Source organism: Mandrillus leucophaeus, unplaced genomic scaffold (assembly GCF_000951045.1).
Source record: "Mandrillus leucophaeus isolate KB7577 unplaced genomic scaffold, Mleu.le_1.0 Scaffold32, whole genome shotgun sequence".
NCBI classification, from domain to species: Eukaryota; Metazoa; Chordata; class Mammalia; order Primates; family Cercopithecidae; genus Mandrillus; species Mandrillus leucophaeus.
In genome coordinates this window covers 2618055-2631998 of record NW_012103365.1, presented here as the reverse complement: position 1 = coordinate 2631998, position 13944 = coordinate 2618055, and the positions used below count along the sequence as shown (strand labels likewise).

The 13944-nt window shown below is 44.7% G+C and overlaps 1 protein-coding gene across 1 annotated transcript in view; it reads right to left on the bottom strand.

Moving 5' to 3' along the window:
• PRKCB (protein kinase C, beta) overlaps window positions 1–13944 on the bottom strand; it is a 287916-nt gene that overhangs the window by 110869 nt on the left and 163103 nt on the right. The window contains exon 8 of the mRNA XM_011987941.1: window positions 5885–6031. Coding sequence (XP_011843331.1) covers window positions 5885–6031 — 147 coding nt within the window. The remainder of the gene's footprint in view (window positions 1–5884; window positions 6032–13944) is intronic.

Genomic DNA, 13944 nt, shown 5'->3' with positions numbered 1-13944 from the left:
GATAGATAGATAGATAGATAGATAGATAGATGCATGTGTATGAGAGAGGGAAAGAGAAAGAGAGGAGAGAGTCACTTCATTTTCTTGTATTTATTATGAATATACCATTTGGGCTATTTCCATTTTCCAGTAAATACCATTTTTACATAGCTCTTCTGTGCTATTACGTTTGAGCTTCTTTATAGTTGTAGATCTATGTCCACCATAGCACACCAGCTGCCTCCCCCAGCCCCTTTCTATCCCCCTGACCCCATCTCAACTCACATACATTAGCTCAGTTCCATCTGTAGGCAAGAGTCACAGGTGTGAGAGAACAAGAAAACTTCCATTCAAACTTTCCTGCATACTATTTTTTAAAAACGTGTATCATACAAATCATTACCACGAGCACATACGAAGTCTCCGAAGACACACAGTATTAGCATTCATTAAATATTTAATGCACGTTTATTAAGGCAGCACATTAGGGTTAGAGGAATCATGTCTATAATATAAAGAGTTGTCCTTGTGCTGTGTATATGCTTGATCAAGTATTTGCTGTATTTACTTTTTAAGGTAAGCTTGTATCATCAATCTGGATGGTACAGATCTGCCCAATTTATATATGTGCAGCATAATTTTGACTCCAGCAATCATTCAAGGTTGAATTCTTGAAAGATGCTGGCAAAACTCAAGTTAAAGTTTCAAGGCATTATAAAAACAGAGAGGTAAGGATAAAATTCTAAGCACTATTAAGCAATAAATTAAAAACTACCTATTGGGTACTATGCTCACTACCTGGGTACAATATAACCACGTAACAAACCTGCACATGTACCCTCTGTATCTGAAATGAAAGTTGAGAAATAAAATAATTTTTAAATGTGAATGATACATTTGAATGCTCTGTATTAAAAGTCCTAGAAGGCATCCACCTCCGAGTAAGCCAGCCATGCCAACAGGCTCCGCTTTGGTATGATAGCCCTTCCAGGTAAACACTTTTGCCTGTTCAAAAAAACAAACTCTCCAGTTTTCTTCTTTTGGAAGATTTTGAAACGAGCTTACATATTTGAAATTCAATGTCCTTCACCTTTGCTTCCTGCCTTGTTCCATTTTTACAGGTCTTACCAAAGACTTGTGCCATTCCCTAGTCACCCCACAAATTATTAGTGTGGTTGTTGTTGTTGTTGTCGTTGTTTGAGACAAGTGTCTTGCTCTGTCACCCAGGCTGGAGTGCAGTGGCACGATATCGGCTCACTGCAACCTCCGCCTCCTGGATTCAAGTGATTCTCCTGCCTCAGCCTCCTGAGTAGCTGGGAATACAGGTGCCCGCCACCATGCCCAGCTAATTTTTGTATTTTTAGTAGGGATGGGATTTCACCATATTGGCCAGGCTGGCCTTGAACTCCTGACTTTGATCTGCTTACCTCGGCCTCCCAAAGTGCTGGGACAGGTGTGAGCCACCGCTCATGGCCATTAGTGTTTAAAAACATATTTTGTTTTGTTTTGTTTTTCCTGGGTTAAGGGAGGTGGAAACAGATTACCCCAAAGCCTGATCTCTTTCATCTTCAGAAGGGGAAGAGTAAATCACTTCAGCTGTGTTCTTCTGTTTATGGAGATTGATCTATATACCTAACCAGACTGCAAAATGTTCAAAGTTGGAATTCAAATACAAAACCTGCATTAATTTACAACCCTGGTTGGCAATACAAGAGTTGCAAAGGATTACTCTGTTTTAAAGGATCACAGAGGTGTTTGTTATTCTACTTTGCTTTCATGACATACTGTGGTTTTCATCTATGATTTATTTGATGCTACATCTCCAGTCTGGAACAGAGCTCTCAATGATTATAACAGTTTCCATGGAGACATATGATCTATCCTCTCATTGCTCCCCAGTGATCCATTCTCCCACAACTCCACCCACTATCCCCCAACCCCCATCCTTCCCATGGGATCCTCCAGAACTTCCAATCCTCCATCAAACATCCTCTCATCTGTTTTGTTAAGTGATCAAAAACAGGCACAGTACACAAACTTTTGAGTTAACAAGGACAAGAATAAAAATGTTAGATTACCTCAGGGGGACTGGAAAGACACAAATTAACACAATAGAAGTGTTCACGTAGGGAGAGCAGCAGCAGTGAGTGGTCACAGAAAGATATGAACTTGGGTAGGAGCAGGACTTCTCAGTGTTTATCCTTTTAATATAATCTTAATGATGAACCATGTGAATGCATTGCTTATTAAGAATATCATGGCCAAACGCAGTGGCTCACGCCTGTAATTCCAGCCCTTTGGGAGGCCAAGACAGGTGGATCACCTGAGGTTGGGAGTTCAAGACCAGCCTGACCAACATGGAGAAACCCTGTCTCTACTAAGAGTGGAAAATTAACTGGGTGTGGTGGCACATGCCTGTAATCCCAGCTACTCAAAAAGGCTGAGGCAGGAGAATCACTTGAACCCGGGAGGGGGAGGTTGCAGTGAGCCGAGATTGTGCCATTGCACTCCAGCCTAGGCAACAAGAGAGAAACGCCATCTCAAAAAAAAAAAAACAAAACAAAACAAAAAAAACACATATATATATATTTTATATATATATATATGTGTGTGTGTGTATGATTTAAGACAGGTGCAGGGGCTCACACCTGTAATCCTAGCACTTTCGGAGGCCATGGCAGGAGGACTGCTTGAGCTAATAAGTACTTGAACAGCCTGGGAAACATAGTGAGATCACGTCTCTACAAAAAAATACAAAAATTAGGCCAGGCGCGGTGGCTTATGTTGGTAATTCCAGCACTTTAGGAGGCTGAGGCGAACGGATCACATGAGGTCAGGAGTTCGAGATCAGCCTAGTCAACATGGTGAAACCCTGTCTCTATTAAAAACTACAAAAATTAGCCAAGCACAAGGCTGAGGCAGGAGAATCACTTGAACCAGGGAGGTAGAGGTTGCAGTGAGCCGAGATGGCGCCATTGCACTCCAGCCTGGGCAACAGAGTGAGACTCTGACTCAAAAAAACAAAAACAAAAACAAAAATTAGCCAGGCGTGGTGGTGCATGCCTGTAGTTCCAGTTATTCAGGGGACTGAGGCAGGAGGACTGCTTGAGTCCAGCATGTCGAGGCTGCAGTGAACCGTAATGCACCACTATATTCCAGCCTGGACAACAGAGTGAGACTCTGTCTGAAAAAGAAAAAAAAAAAGTGCTCATTTAATTTTTAAAAACTCAGCTTATTAGAACCTCTTCTTTATTTAGGCCACTTTCTTCTCCATCATCAGAGAGACTGCTCCATGTTTGAAATCTAAATGCCTCAATTCTTCCTAACATTTTACGTATCTTGACCTCATCCATTATTTTTTCATCCCTAGACTTCTAAACTCCCTTTTTCCCACCCAGGTGATGACTCTCTTTATGCTAGACGTCTTCCCCAACCCAATCTAGATACCATTTTCATTCATGTATTCAACACATTTTTCCTGAGCACTTGGTACAGCCTCTGTGGATCTGCAGTGGACATCTCTCTTCCCAGAATCCTTAACTCTCTTTCTTCCATAATCTAGCTCACTGATTCTACTAATCTCACCCTTAGCTCAAATCCACCATCTCCTTCTCCATCTCTACCCCAGGGATGCTCAGAGTTGCTGGTAAAAACCATACAACGTTGTGGACCACCGCCAACTGCCTATTCCCAACCTTAGGGACTGGATGGGCCATCTTACTGGCTGCCCTTACTCTCTATTCCCATCTCATGCTGAGGTTCTTCAGACTTTGAGCCATCATTTCAGATCACTTAGTCCATCTCAGCGGATACCCTTGCCACCCACAGACAGAGAATCTATGCATTCAGTCTAGGCACTGAATGAATTCCATCCCTAGGCTCTGAGAACACAATGGCAACCAGGACAGAGACGATCCCTATTCTTGTAGAGCTTAGACCTTAGAAAGGGAAGAGAGAAAAATCAACGAGGACACAAGAAAAGCATCACTCAGTAATGGGTGCTATGAGAGAGTTAAATATAACGGACAGTGAATGAGAGGCAACTTTGAGTGGGTAGTTGAGGAAGATTTTTCAGAAGAGGTGGCGTCTAAGTTGAGATGTGAATTGCAGGAAGGAGCCGGCCATGCAAACAGCAAAGTGAGCAGAATCACAAAGCCTCTAAGGGGGAAAGGAGCTTTGTGTGTTTCAGTGACCCAAGAGCTGATGTTGTGGCCAGAGCACAGTGTGTGATGGGGAGGAGGAAAAGAAGAAAAGAAGTCACACAGAGAACAAGGGCCAGATGATAAAGGGTGATACAAGCTAAGGATGTAACACAGAATTTCTTCTAATTGGATGGAAAGTCGTTGGAGGGTCTTAAGCAGGGGAGCTCCTTGACTTAATGTAAGCTTTAAAAAATTATTAGGGCTGTGAAGTAGAAAGTATATTAATTATAGGCAACAAGATTGGGATTGGGATTAACCATAGGCAAGAAGATTGGGATTAACTATAGGTAACAAGATTAATTATAGGCAACAAGACTGGGATTGGGATTAATCATAGGTAACAAGATTGGGACTGGGATTAATCATAGGCAACAAGACTGGGATTGGGATTAATTATAGGTAAGAAGATTGGGATTGGGATCAATTATAGGCAAGAAGATTGGGATTGGGATTAATCATGGGCAAGAAGATTGGGATTGGGATTAATTATAGGCAACAAGATTGGGACTGGGATTAATCATAGGTAACAAGATTGGGATTGGGATTAATTATAGGTAAGAAGATTGGGATTGGGATTAATTATAGGCAAGGAAGATTGGGATTGGGATTAATTATAGGCAACAAGATTGGGATTGGAATTAATGACAGGTAACAAGATTGGGATTGAGAAGCCACTGAGGAGTTTCTGCACTTATCCAGGTGATATTAATGGTTTGGACTAGGGTGGTATTAGAGAGATGAAGAGAAGTTAGTGAATACGTGATATACTTTGAAGGAACTGTCAGCGTTCGCCAGTGCATTGTACATGGTTGCGGGGTGCAGCGGGCAGGGATGGTGGGAATACAGCAAAGAGGGAAACGCAGGGATAACTCCCAGGTTTTTGGCTTATGCTACATAGGTGGAAAATAAATTTATATTTTTTGCACACCTGAGTTCATGGTATGAGATTTATGCTAGACGTCTTCATGGCACGCAAAGGGACTAAAAACCCCAAAACAACACTAGACAAGTCAGAAATACTTATAACACAATCTCAACTTCAGTAAAACAGCATCTCGCAGTATCTATAAAAGCATCCAGAACCACTCCACGAGTCCCAGGGTCACCGTTCCACTGTGCTACTGTTAGAAAGGAACCATTTCCGTTCTCGGCTGTCAGAGTGATCTTTTCCAAAAGGCAAATCCGATCGTATCACTGCTCTGCTTAAAAACGTTCAGTGGCTCCCCGCTGCAATGTGAAGGAAACCCAAACTCCTCACCGTAGCTTATAAGATTTGCATCCTTGGGTCCTGCTTATCTCTGCAACATCAAATCCTATACCTCCTTCTACTAGCGACATTTTGCCCCAACACCTTCTGATGGTTCCTAGGATGCACCCAGCCTGTCCCCACCTTGGAACTTTTGCACTTGCTCTCTTCTGAGAACATTTTTTCCTAGCTCTTTGAAAGTATAGCTAGTTCTTTCTTATCCTCCAGGTCTCAGCGTATGTGTCACCTCCTCAGACTGTCTGAACGGGTCCCTTTTTTGTTTGTGAGAGAGCACTCCATTCATTTCCTTCATGGTATTCATTACAAAGTGTAGTGTGGGTCTGTTTACTTCTTACTCTCTCTCCCACTAGGACGTCCGTCCCATAGGAACAGCAAATGTGCCTGCCTTGTTAGATGTTCCTTCTAGAGCAGGTGGAGTCACCAAATCATACCATACCTTGCCAAAGCTGCCTTTCCCCAGCACCATTAGGAAGTTAAAATCAGTCAGTTTCATCCGGTCTCTGTTGCCATTGTTGTCAAATTTGGAGACAGTATTGGTCGTCTTTTCTTCCGGGACTTTGGTTCCCTGACTGATCTTGGCCCTCTGCAAAAAGGAAGCACACAGAAAACATGCTCAGGGTTTGAGGATGATCTTGTAGGAAGACACAGGCACACAGTGGGAAGCTGTGGTTCCTGCAGCTCCGGCACCCTGTCCCCGTGGAAAGCATGGCCGTGCATCACTCCACAAGCCTGAAACCTGTCAGACATCCTTTGCACTTCCATCTTTCTTTGATCCCTCATGTCTCAACCGTAACCAGGAACTGTCATTTCTTCCCTCCCAGCTGTCTCTAGAATTCATCTACTTCTTTCCATCTCAACCACCACTACCTGCCATCATCTCTCACCTGCACAAGGCACATTGCTTTCCTTTACACTGAGCTTCACACACGACCACAGTGAGTCTCTCACCCAACCAAGTCCCCTCTTGCTTAAAATGCCGCAGTGGCATCCCATTATTTTCATGATAAAGATTGAGGTGCTTTCATGGACTTATATGTTCAGGCCCTACCTGGCTTTCCAACTCCATCATTGCTAGGGTGCTTCTTCCCTACAATGTAGCTTCACTCTCCTTTCACTCCCCTGGATGTCCCAGGCCCCTCCAACCACAGGGCCTTTGCATCCGCTGCTGCTACTGTGGTACAAATGGCTATTCTCTCCCCTTCAACAACCCAGCTAGGGGTTCACATCTTCATGTCCTCAGGGAAGCACTCATCCATTCTGTCTGTACTAGCTTCTCCTCTGACTTTCTTCATCCACTTCTCTTCCCATTAATACTGGAGGATAACTGCCTGTCCACTTGTTTCCTTCCAATAAACTGGAGACTGTCTTGTGGACACGGAATATTTCTCATTCTCTGTGGTTTTCCTGACAACTAGTATAGTTCCCAGCTAAATATTTGTTGCATAAATAGATGAATAAGGGCCATGTGTGTCCTCAGTGCAATGGGAGAGGGACTCCTTGCCATGAGCGGAGGAATGGGGCTCAGAGTGGCAGCAGGTGCTTTGGAATGAGACAAGAACCGGAAGCCATGAGCGGGAGACCTGCAGCTGCCAGGACTTCATTACTGGATTCACTTCTAGCAGAGAGAAAACTGTGGAGTTAAAAGCTCATGTGTGACTGGGCACAGTGGTTCACACCTGTAATTCCAACAATTTTTGAGGCTGAGACAGGAGATTCAATTGAGGATAGAGGTTTGAGAATAGCCTGGGCAACATAGCAAGACCCTGTCTCTACAAAAATAAAGAAAGTTAGCCACGCATGGTGGTGTGCACCTGTCATCCCAGCTACCTGGGAGGCCAAGGTGGGAGGATAGCTTTAGCCCAGGAGTTAGAGGCTGCAGTGAGCTGTAATCACACCACTGCCCTCCAGCCTGGGTGAGGGAGTGAGATCCCATCTCTCTCTCACTCAAAAAAAAAAAAAAAAAGCCTCATGGTAGAATTCTCTGACATGAATCAGCTGTGTGGTCCAGAACACATCAGTTAAGTCATAACACTCCTCTGCCCAATATATATACCTTCCTACTATTCTCAAAGTAAAAACCAAAGACCACAGATGACTGAGTCCCTCTGGATTCCCTCTGATTTCAGTCTCCTTTCTACTTCCACACTGGCCTCCTCGCTGCTCTCTGAATGCACCAAACACGCTCTTACCCCAAGGCCTTTGCACCTGCTGTTCCCTCTGCTCAGAGCACTCTTTCCCCGGAACTCTCTCACCTCTGATAAGAGGGCTCTTCCCTGAACACCCTACATAAAATTACTCTCAGCAATCTCCATCTACCTCACTTACTTGCTTTTCTCTAAAACACTTGTCACCATCTTACAAACCATATATTTACTTGTTTCCCAATTTATCGTCTTTCTCCTTATACCAGAATGTAAGCTCCCCGAGAGCAAGGATTTTGTCTGTTCTGCTTTCCACTGTTTCCCTGGTACCTAGAGGAGTGTGGCACAGAGAAGGCACTTAATTGCATTTGGTGACTGAAGCTTCCTAAACATTCATCACCTTTTCAAGACAATGGAGATAATGACATGAAATGATGTATCACAGAGTTCTTAGTATCATTCCTGGCACACAATAGATGCTCAGTGAATGGTATCTATTATTATTGTTGCATTATTTGGTTGTTTTGAAGATAAAGAGGCAACATAAATCTTTCCAAAGTGTTGAATATCAGGGAAGATTCATTCATTCATTCAAAAAACATTTATTAAGGCTGGATGTGGTGGCTGATGCCTGTAATCCCAAAGCTTTGGAAGGCTGAGGCAGGACTGCTTGAGACCGGGAGTTCAAGACCAGCCTGGGCAACACGGCCAGACCCCATCTCAAAAAAAAAGTTTAATTAGCTGGGCATGATCACAGTGGGCCTGTAGTGCCAGCTACTTGGGAAGTTTAAGGCAGGAGAATCCCTTAAGCCCAGGAGTTGGAAGCTGCAGTAAGCTATGATCACTATATTGCACTCCAGCCTGGGCAACAGAGCAAGACCCTGTCACAAACAAACCAACAAACAAACCAAAAATTCTTATTGAGTACCTGCTACATGACAGGTGCTGCTCTAGGTGCTGAGGATACATTAGAGGGCAAAAAGGATGCAGATACTCTCAAAAAAAGTGCATTCTAGCTGGGATTGGGTCCTCCATACTGTGTCCAAAAGGTATGTTGGGGTTGCTGAGGCAGATAAACTGGTATTGGCAGCAGGAACGGCATTTATGGAACAGACGGGAAGACACATTCAAAGAATGAAACATCATCTGGCTGGAGCATGAAGTACAAGGCAGATATGACACAGGAGGCAGACAAAGGGTTGAAAGGACCTTAAGAAATTCAGGCTGACTGTAAGCATGACAGGCAGCCTTTGAAAGGTTTGAAGCAGGGCTATGGTATGACCTTAAAAAATTTAAAAGGTCACCCTGAGTGGAGAGAGGAGACCCCCAGCCTGTGGGCTAGGGGATCACTAGGAAGTCACTGCATTATTAAGGAGAGAAATGATGAGCCGGACATGGTGGTGTGTGCCTGTAATCCCAGCTACTTGGGAGGCTGAGGTGGGAGGATCAGCCCAGGAGTTGGAACCCAGGAGTCGGAGGTTGCAGTGAGCCATGATCGCACCACTGCACTCCAGCCTTAGTGATAAAGGGAGACCCTGTCTAAAAAAAAAAAAAAAAAGAATGATGGACTCATTTGTCTGCCGTGTAGATGGAACAAAGTGGACCTGTTTGGGAGACAGACTGACCCCGGCTGGGTAGCACATTGGGCAAGGGAGAAGGGAGATCGGAGATAAAGGACAGCTCCAGCTTCTGTTCTGGCCAACTGGCAGGATGCTGGTTCTTTCCACTGAGACGAGAAGAAGCGGAAGAGGAGCAAGTTTGGAAGTGTGGGGAAGAGGGTGGGCAGAGATGACCGGTGTGATTTCAGACATGTTGAGATCCCCTCTTCCCCACAGCAGCTTAAAACTGCAAGGTTTATTTCCCCCTCATGGGATGCATATTCCACTGTTACCACTTAGGAACCATGGCTAACAAAGCATCCACCATTTTTCTCTTTACTCATGTTTTGAAAATCGAGCTGGGTACCACGTAGTGCACCAGTCTCACGTGCATGGCTCTGCGGATTTTGACAAATGCGCACACCCATGTAACCCAAATCCCAAACAAGACGCGGAACATTTCCATCACCCTCCAAAAGTTCCCAGTCGACCCCCCTCCCACTAAGGCGATCTCTGTTCCGGTTTCTATCCCATAGGTCAGTTCTGTCTGTTCTTTATTCAGCTGAATGGCATCGTAGAGTGTGTACTCTTGTGCCTGGCTTCTTTCGCTCATCAAAATGTTCTTGAAATGCATCCATGTTTTTGCATAAATCGGTAATTTGTCTCTTTGTATTGCTGAATGGCACTCATTGTTGATGTTTATCCCGTCTCCTGTGTACGGGCATTTGAGTTGTTTCCCCTTTCGGCCTACTAACAACGCTGCTGTGAACATACTTGGTCAGTTTACTTTGCAGTAAGATATGTTGAGGTTTAACCAACGTGTAAATACCCAGTAAGCAGTTGTATACGTGGGTTTGGGGCTTGAGCAAAGATATCTGAACTGGAGACAGATTTGGGGTACAGAGGCAGTGAGGGGGTAGTTAAAACTACAAGGTTATCTTATTTACAATGGAGACTGCAAACTAAAGAACCAGCGTAGGACAGAAGCTGTCTCACCTTTCTTGGGCTATGTCCTCACACCCTCCTAAATCATCACCCCCAAGCTGGCCTGACCCAAACACATTCCCTCCTCCCCTCCCCGCTCCACCCTCCCATCGCCTTATCACCATGTGCCCCGCCTTTTTTGAATCCTGGCTCAGGACCCATCGGATTCACACACTCCATTCTCCAGACTGTGAAGATCCAAGTCCTGCCTGTCCCAGTCCTCAGATCCCATCCTGGGAACTTTCCCATCCACCTGCGGGTCCCAGCACACACTCCCCATGAAGTGTGAGCACAGACCTCAAACTTCCTGATTTCTTCATTTGACTTTGATTAGCAAAACAGATAAGGACTTTTTTTGGTGGGGGATGGGGTGGGGTGGGGTTGATTTTTTCCTTGTCCTTCAAGGAGCAGCTAACAGCCTCATCCTTCAGTGCTAGAAGCTCCCTTCTCTCCTCTGAATCGGGGGCTGGCAGCCCTCTTTCCTCCCTCCCTCCCAGCTTGCTTTTATAACGGTTCCCATGGGCATGTTAATTTAACTTCTAGAATCTAGATCAGAAGACTAATAACCCTGGAAAAAAAAAGAAGTCTAATAACCCTGTTGATCTGGTCTGCACAGTGTTTGTTGTCATTTTAATATTTAATTAGTTGCCAACTGTTGAAAATTTGGAGATATGAAAACCCAGATCCCCAGCTTCTTTTGAAGAAGGGGATCTGCTAACACTGGGTGATGCCAAGCTTTTTCGCCTTCTTGTTTGCCTGGCTCCTGAAAACACCTGGGTTTGTGGTCCCTACACAGTGAGCCTTCAGAGGACAGGAGCCCTGTCCTTTTTCCTTCGAAATATCCCGTTGTTCCAAGGGGACAATGCCCAGGACACACTGCATCAAAGAGCGAACATTTTAAAATTCAGGCACAAATTAAACTCATCCTTTTTCTTGCTGGGTAGGATGTGCTTGAAGAAACAGGAATACTCTAATGGTTGCCTTTTCATGTCTGCAATTTAAAGCCCTAGAACTCAACGCTAAGAGAGAAAGCAAATAGCATTTCTGAGCAAAGAGCCAAGTCACCTTCCAGATAGCAAGAGGGGACAGTGGAGAAGCCCCAGCAGCCAGGCTCTGGGCTCCACTCCCGATGATGAATGTCTGTCCTGGCTAAAACTGCAGATTCCTCTGTCACTCCACCCCTACAAGGAACTACTACAGGCACTCCCAGCTACCCAGCAGTGGGACAAGGACCTCTGTAGGCTAGGAGTCCCTGTAGATTCTCCCTAACCTCCAAGCAGCCCTTCCAAAGCCCAGAAAGAGGATGTTCTGAGCTTTATTTATCCCAAAGGGGGAGCCGATAATTATAACAACCACCATGATGCTAGCATCTAACATCTGGATGTGTATGACGTGTGAGACACTCTGCTAAATGCATTACCTCATTCAATCCTCACATAACCTCATGAAGTAAGAAGTGCTATAATTCCCCATTTTACAGGTAGGGAATCAGAAGCTCAGAGAGACAAAGCAACTTGCTTATAGCCACTCAGCAAGGAGGTGGCAGAATTGGGATCCAAATCTAGGCAGTCTGGCTCTCATGCCATCACACTTAACCGTTAGGCCACATTGCACAGATACGATCACTGGTGTTCTTCCAAGACACCACCAGCATGCTACTCTCTACACCTGGGGCTGCTAACAGCAAACACCTGCGATTCTTTGCCTGCAGCTTATTTTCTGGTTGTAGGAGCAGGCACGGCGCACAGGGCACATTGAAAGCGCTGGTGGGTGGATTTCCCTGGGAGCAGCCCTTAGCCTGCAATGGAAGGAGAGCCAATGGAGAACCCCTCAGCTTCCTGTCCCTTGATTGGGAAATTCTGAGGCATGCATTCTGCACTGACTAGAGAGTTCTCCAGCAGGGTTAAACCCTAGCTGCCCACAGCAGCAGCCTGCTTGATAATACTTTCCTGGCTTCCCACCTTTTCTGGCAAGGCTTCTTTATTAACTTATGGTGCTTCCAGGATCACCTCCCAAATAAAGTACTTGCACTTGAATCCTTATAGTCTGTTTCTGGGGAAAACGCAAACCCGGGACAACCAGCGGCTCTGGGACCTTGAAAAGTTGCTTAAACCTCTGTGGGCCTCAGTTTCTTCATTTGTAAAAGGAAAATGGCGTGATAACAGTACCTACCATTCTAGGTTGTTGTAAGGATTAAATTACTGGAGTTAATATTTGCAAAGCACTTAGAATCCTAAATGGCACACAGTAAGCACTTTGTTAAATAAATACATTTTAAGACTCTGAGAAATCCTACTGCGCGCCATCCAAAACGGAGTCTTCTCTTCCCAAGCCCACGGTCGACTGAAAGCCCCCTAACCAAACAGAGCCAGCTCTGACGTTCTGAAGTATACCACGTGTGGCAACTGCACCAAGCTCACACTACCATGAAATTCTATTACCCCAATTCTAGCAGCTCGATTTTACTGTCACTCAGAATTCCTCCAGATAAGAGGCTTGAAAGTAATTTCTGAGTCATTCCGGGTGCTAATTGGTTATCGCCCAGGGATTACATTTCTCACGTTCAAGGTCAACTGAAATTCCTCTGTAAGCCTGAGAACAATTTTCGGTCTGTTGGAAACATTTTTTTTAATCAACAACTACAGTATGGAGCCATTATAATTCAGGCATAAACAAGCTTTTGCAGGCTCTTGCTAGAAATAAAGGGACACAATTTGTTGCATGCGGACAAAACAGTCCCCTATTCCAAGCCAATTACCGGCCCAGACAAATGCACTGTTTGCGTAGAAAATCTTTTCCTTGGTGTTCTGAAATGTCACCCCGGCTGCCCCAGGACAGAAGAAATCATTTTGTAAAACTGAGACTTCACTGTATACAAGAAAATACTGGCCTTGTGTTTTTCACCCTTAATAGTACATTTCTATAACAGCAGCAAATGGATACTTCACCGGCAAGTTGGGGGAAAGAGATGGAAAGTGTTCTCTGGAAGGACGGCCTTCCTGTCTTAATTTTTATCAAACAGTATCCAGTTTTTAGTTCTACTTGGAGGGAAGATGCTTTTATCAGTTCACTTGGGCTTGAGTCCAAGACTTTGGGAACAAGTCTCTGTTATCGAGGTCACTGGAGAATGACTGACAAGCTCAAGGCCAATGTGTCCGTTCCACTTGTTTCCAGGAAGGGAGGACCCCACTGGGTCAGAACTATCACTATCTTCCAGCATGTAGGGAAGGCACAGGTTCAAGACAAGGAATTTGGGAATACAAGTTATTTCTTTTTTTTATTTTTATTTTTAAAAAATATATATTTTTTAAATACTGAGGCAGAGTCACTATGTTGCCCAGGCTGGTCTCGAACTCCTGGGCTCAAGCAACCCTCCTGCCTCGGCCTCCCAAAGTGCTGGGATTACAGGAGTGAGCCACCATGCCTGGCCCCTAAGCGCTATTTCTATCAAGTTGAGGGAAAAACAAACTTGGTAGAAAGTTTGTTTCTTTCAACAAACTTGTCCTTTATCTTGCTGTGTTCGATGTGCCTTCAGAAACAAGAATACACTCACTAATGGTTGCCTTTTCATGTCTGCAATATAGAGCCCTAGAATTCAAAGCCGCCTAACCAAACAGAGGCAACCAACCCTGACGTACTGAAATACACCACGTGTGGTAACTGGGCTCTCAGGATAAATGCTAAAATCCTTGGGATATCACGCCTGTAATCCCAGCACTTTGGGAGGCTGAGGCGGGCGGATCACAAGGTCAGGAGATTGAGACCATCCTGGC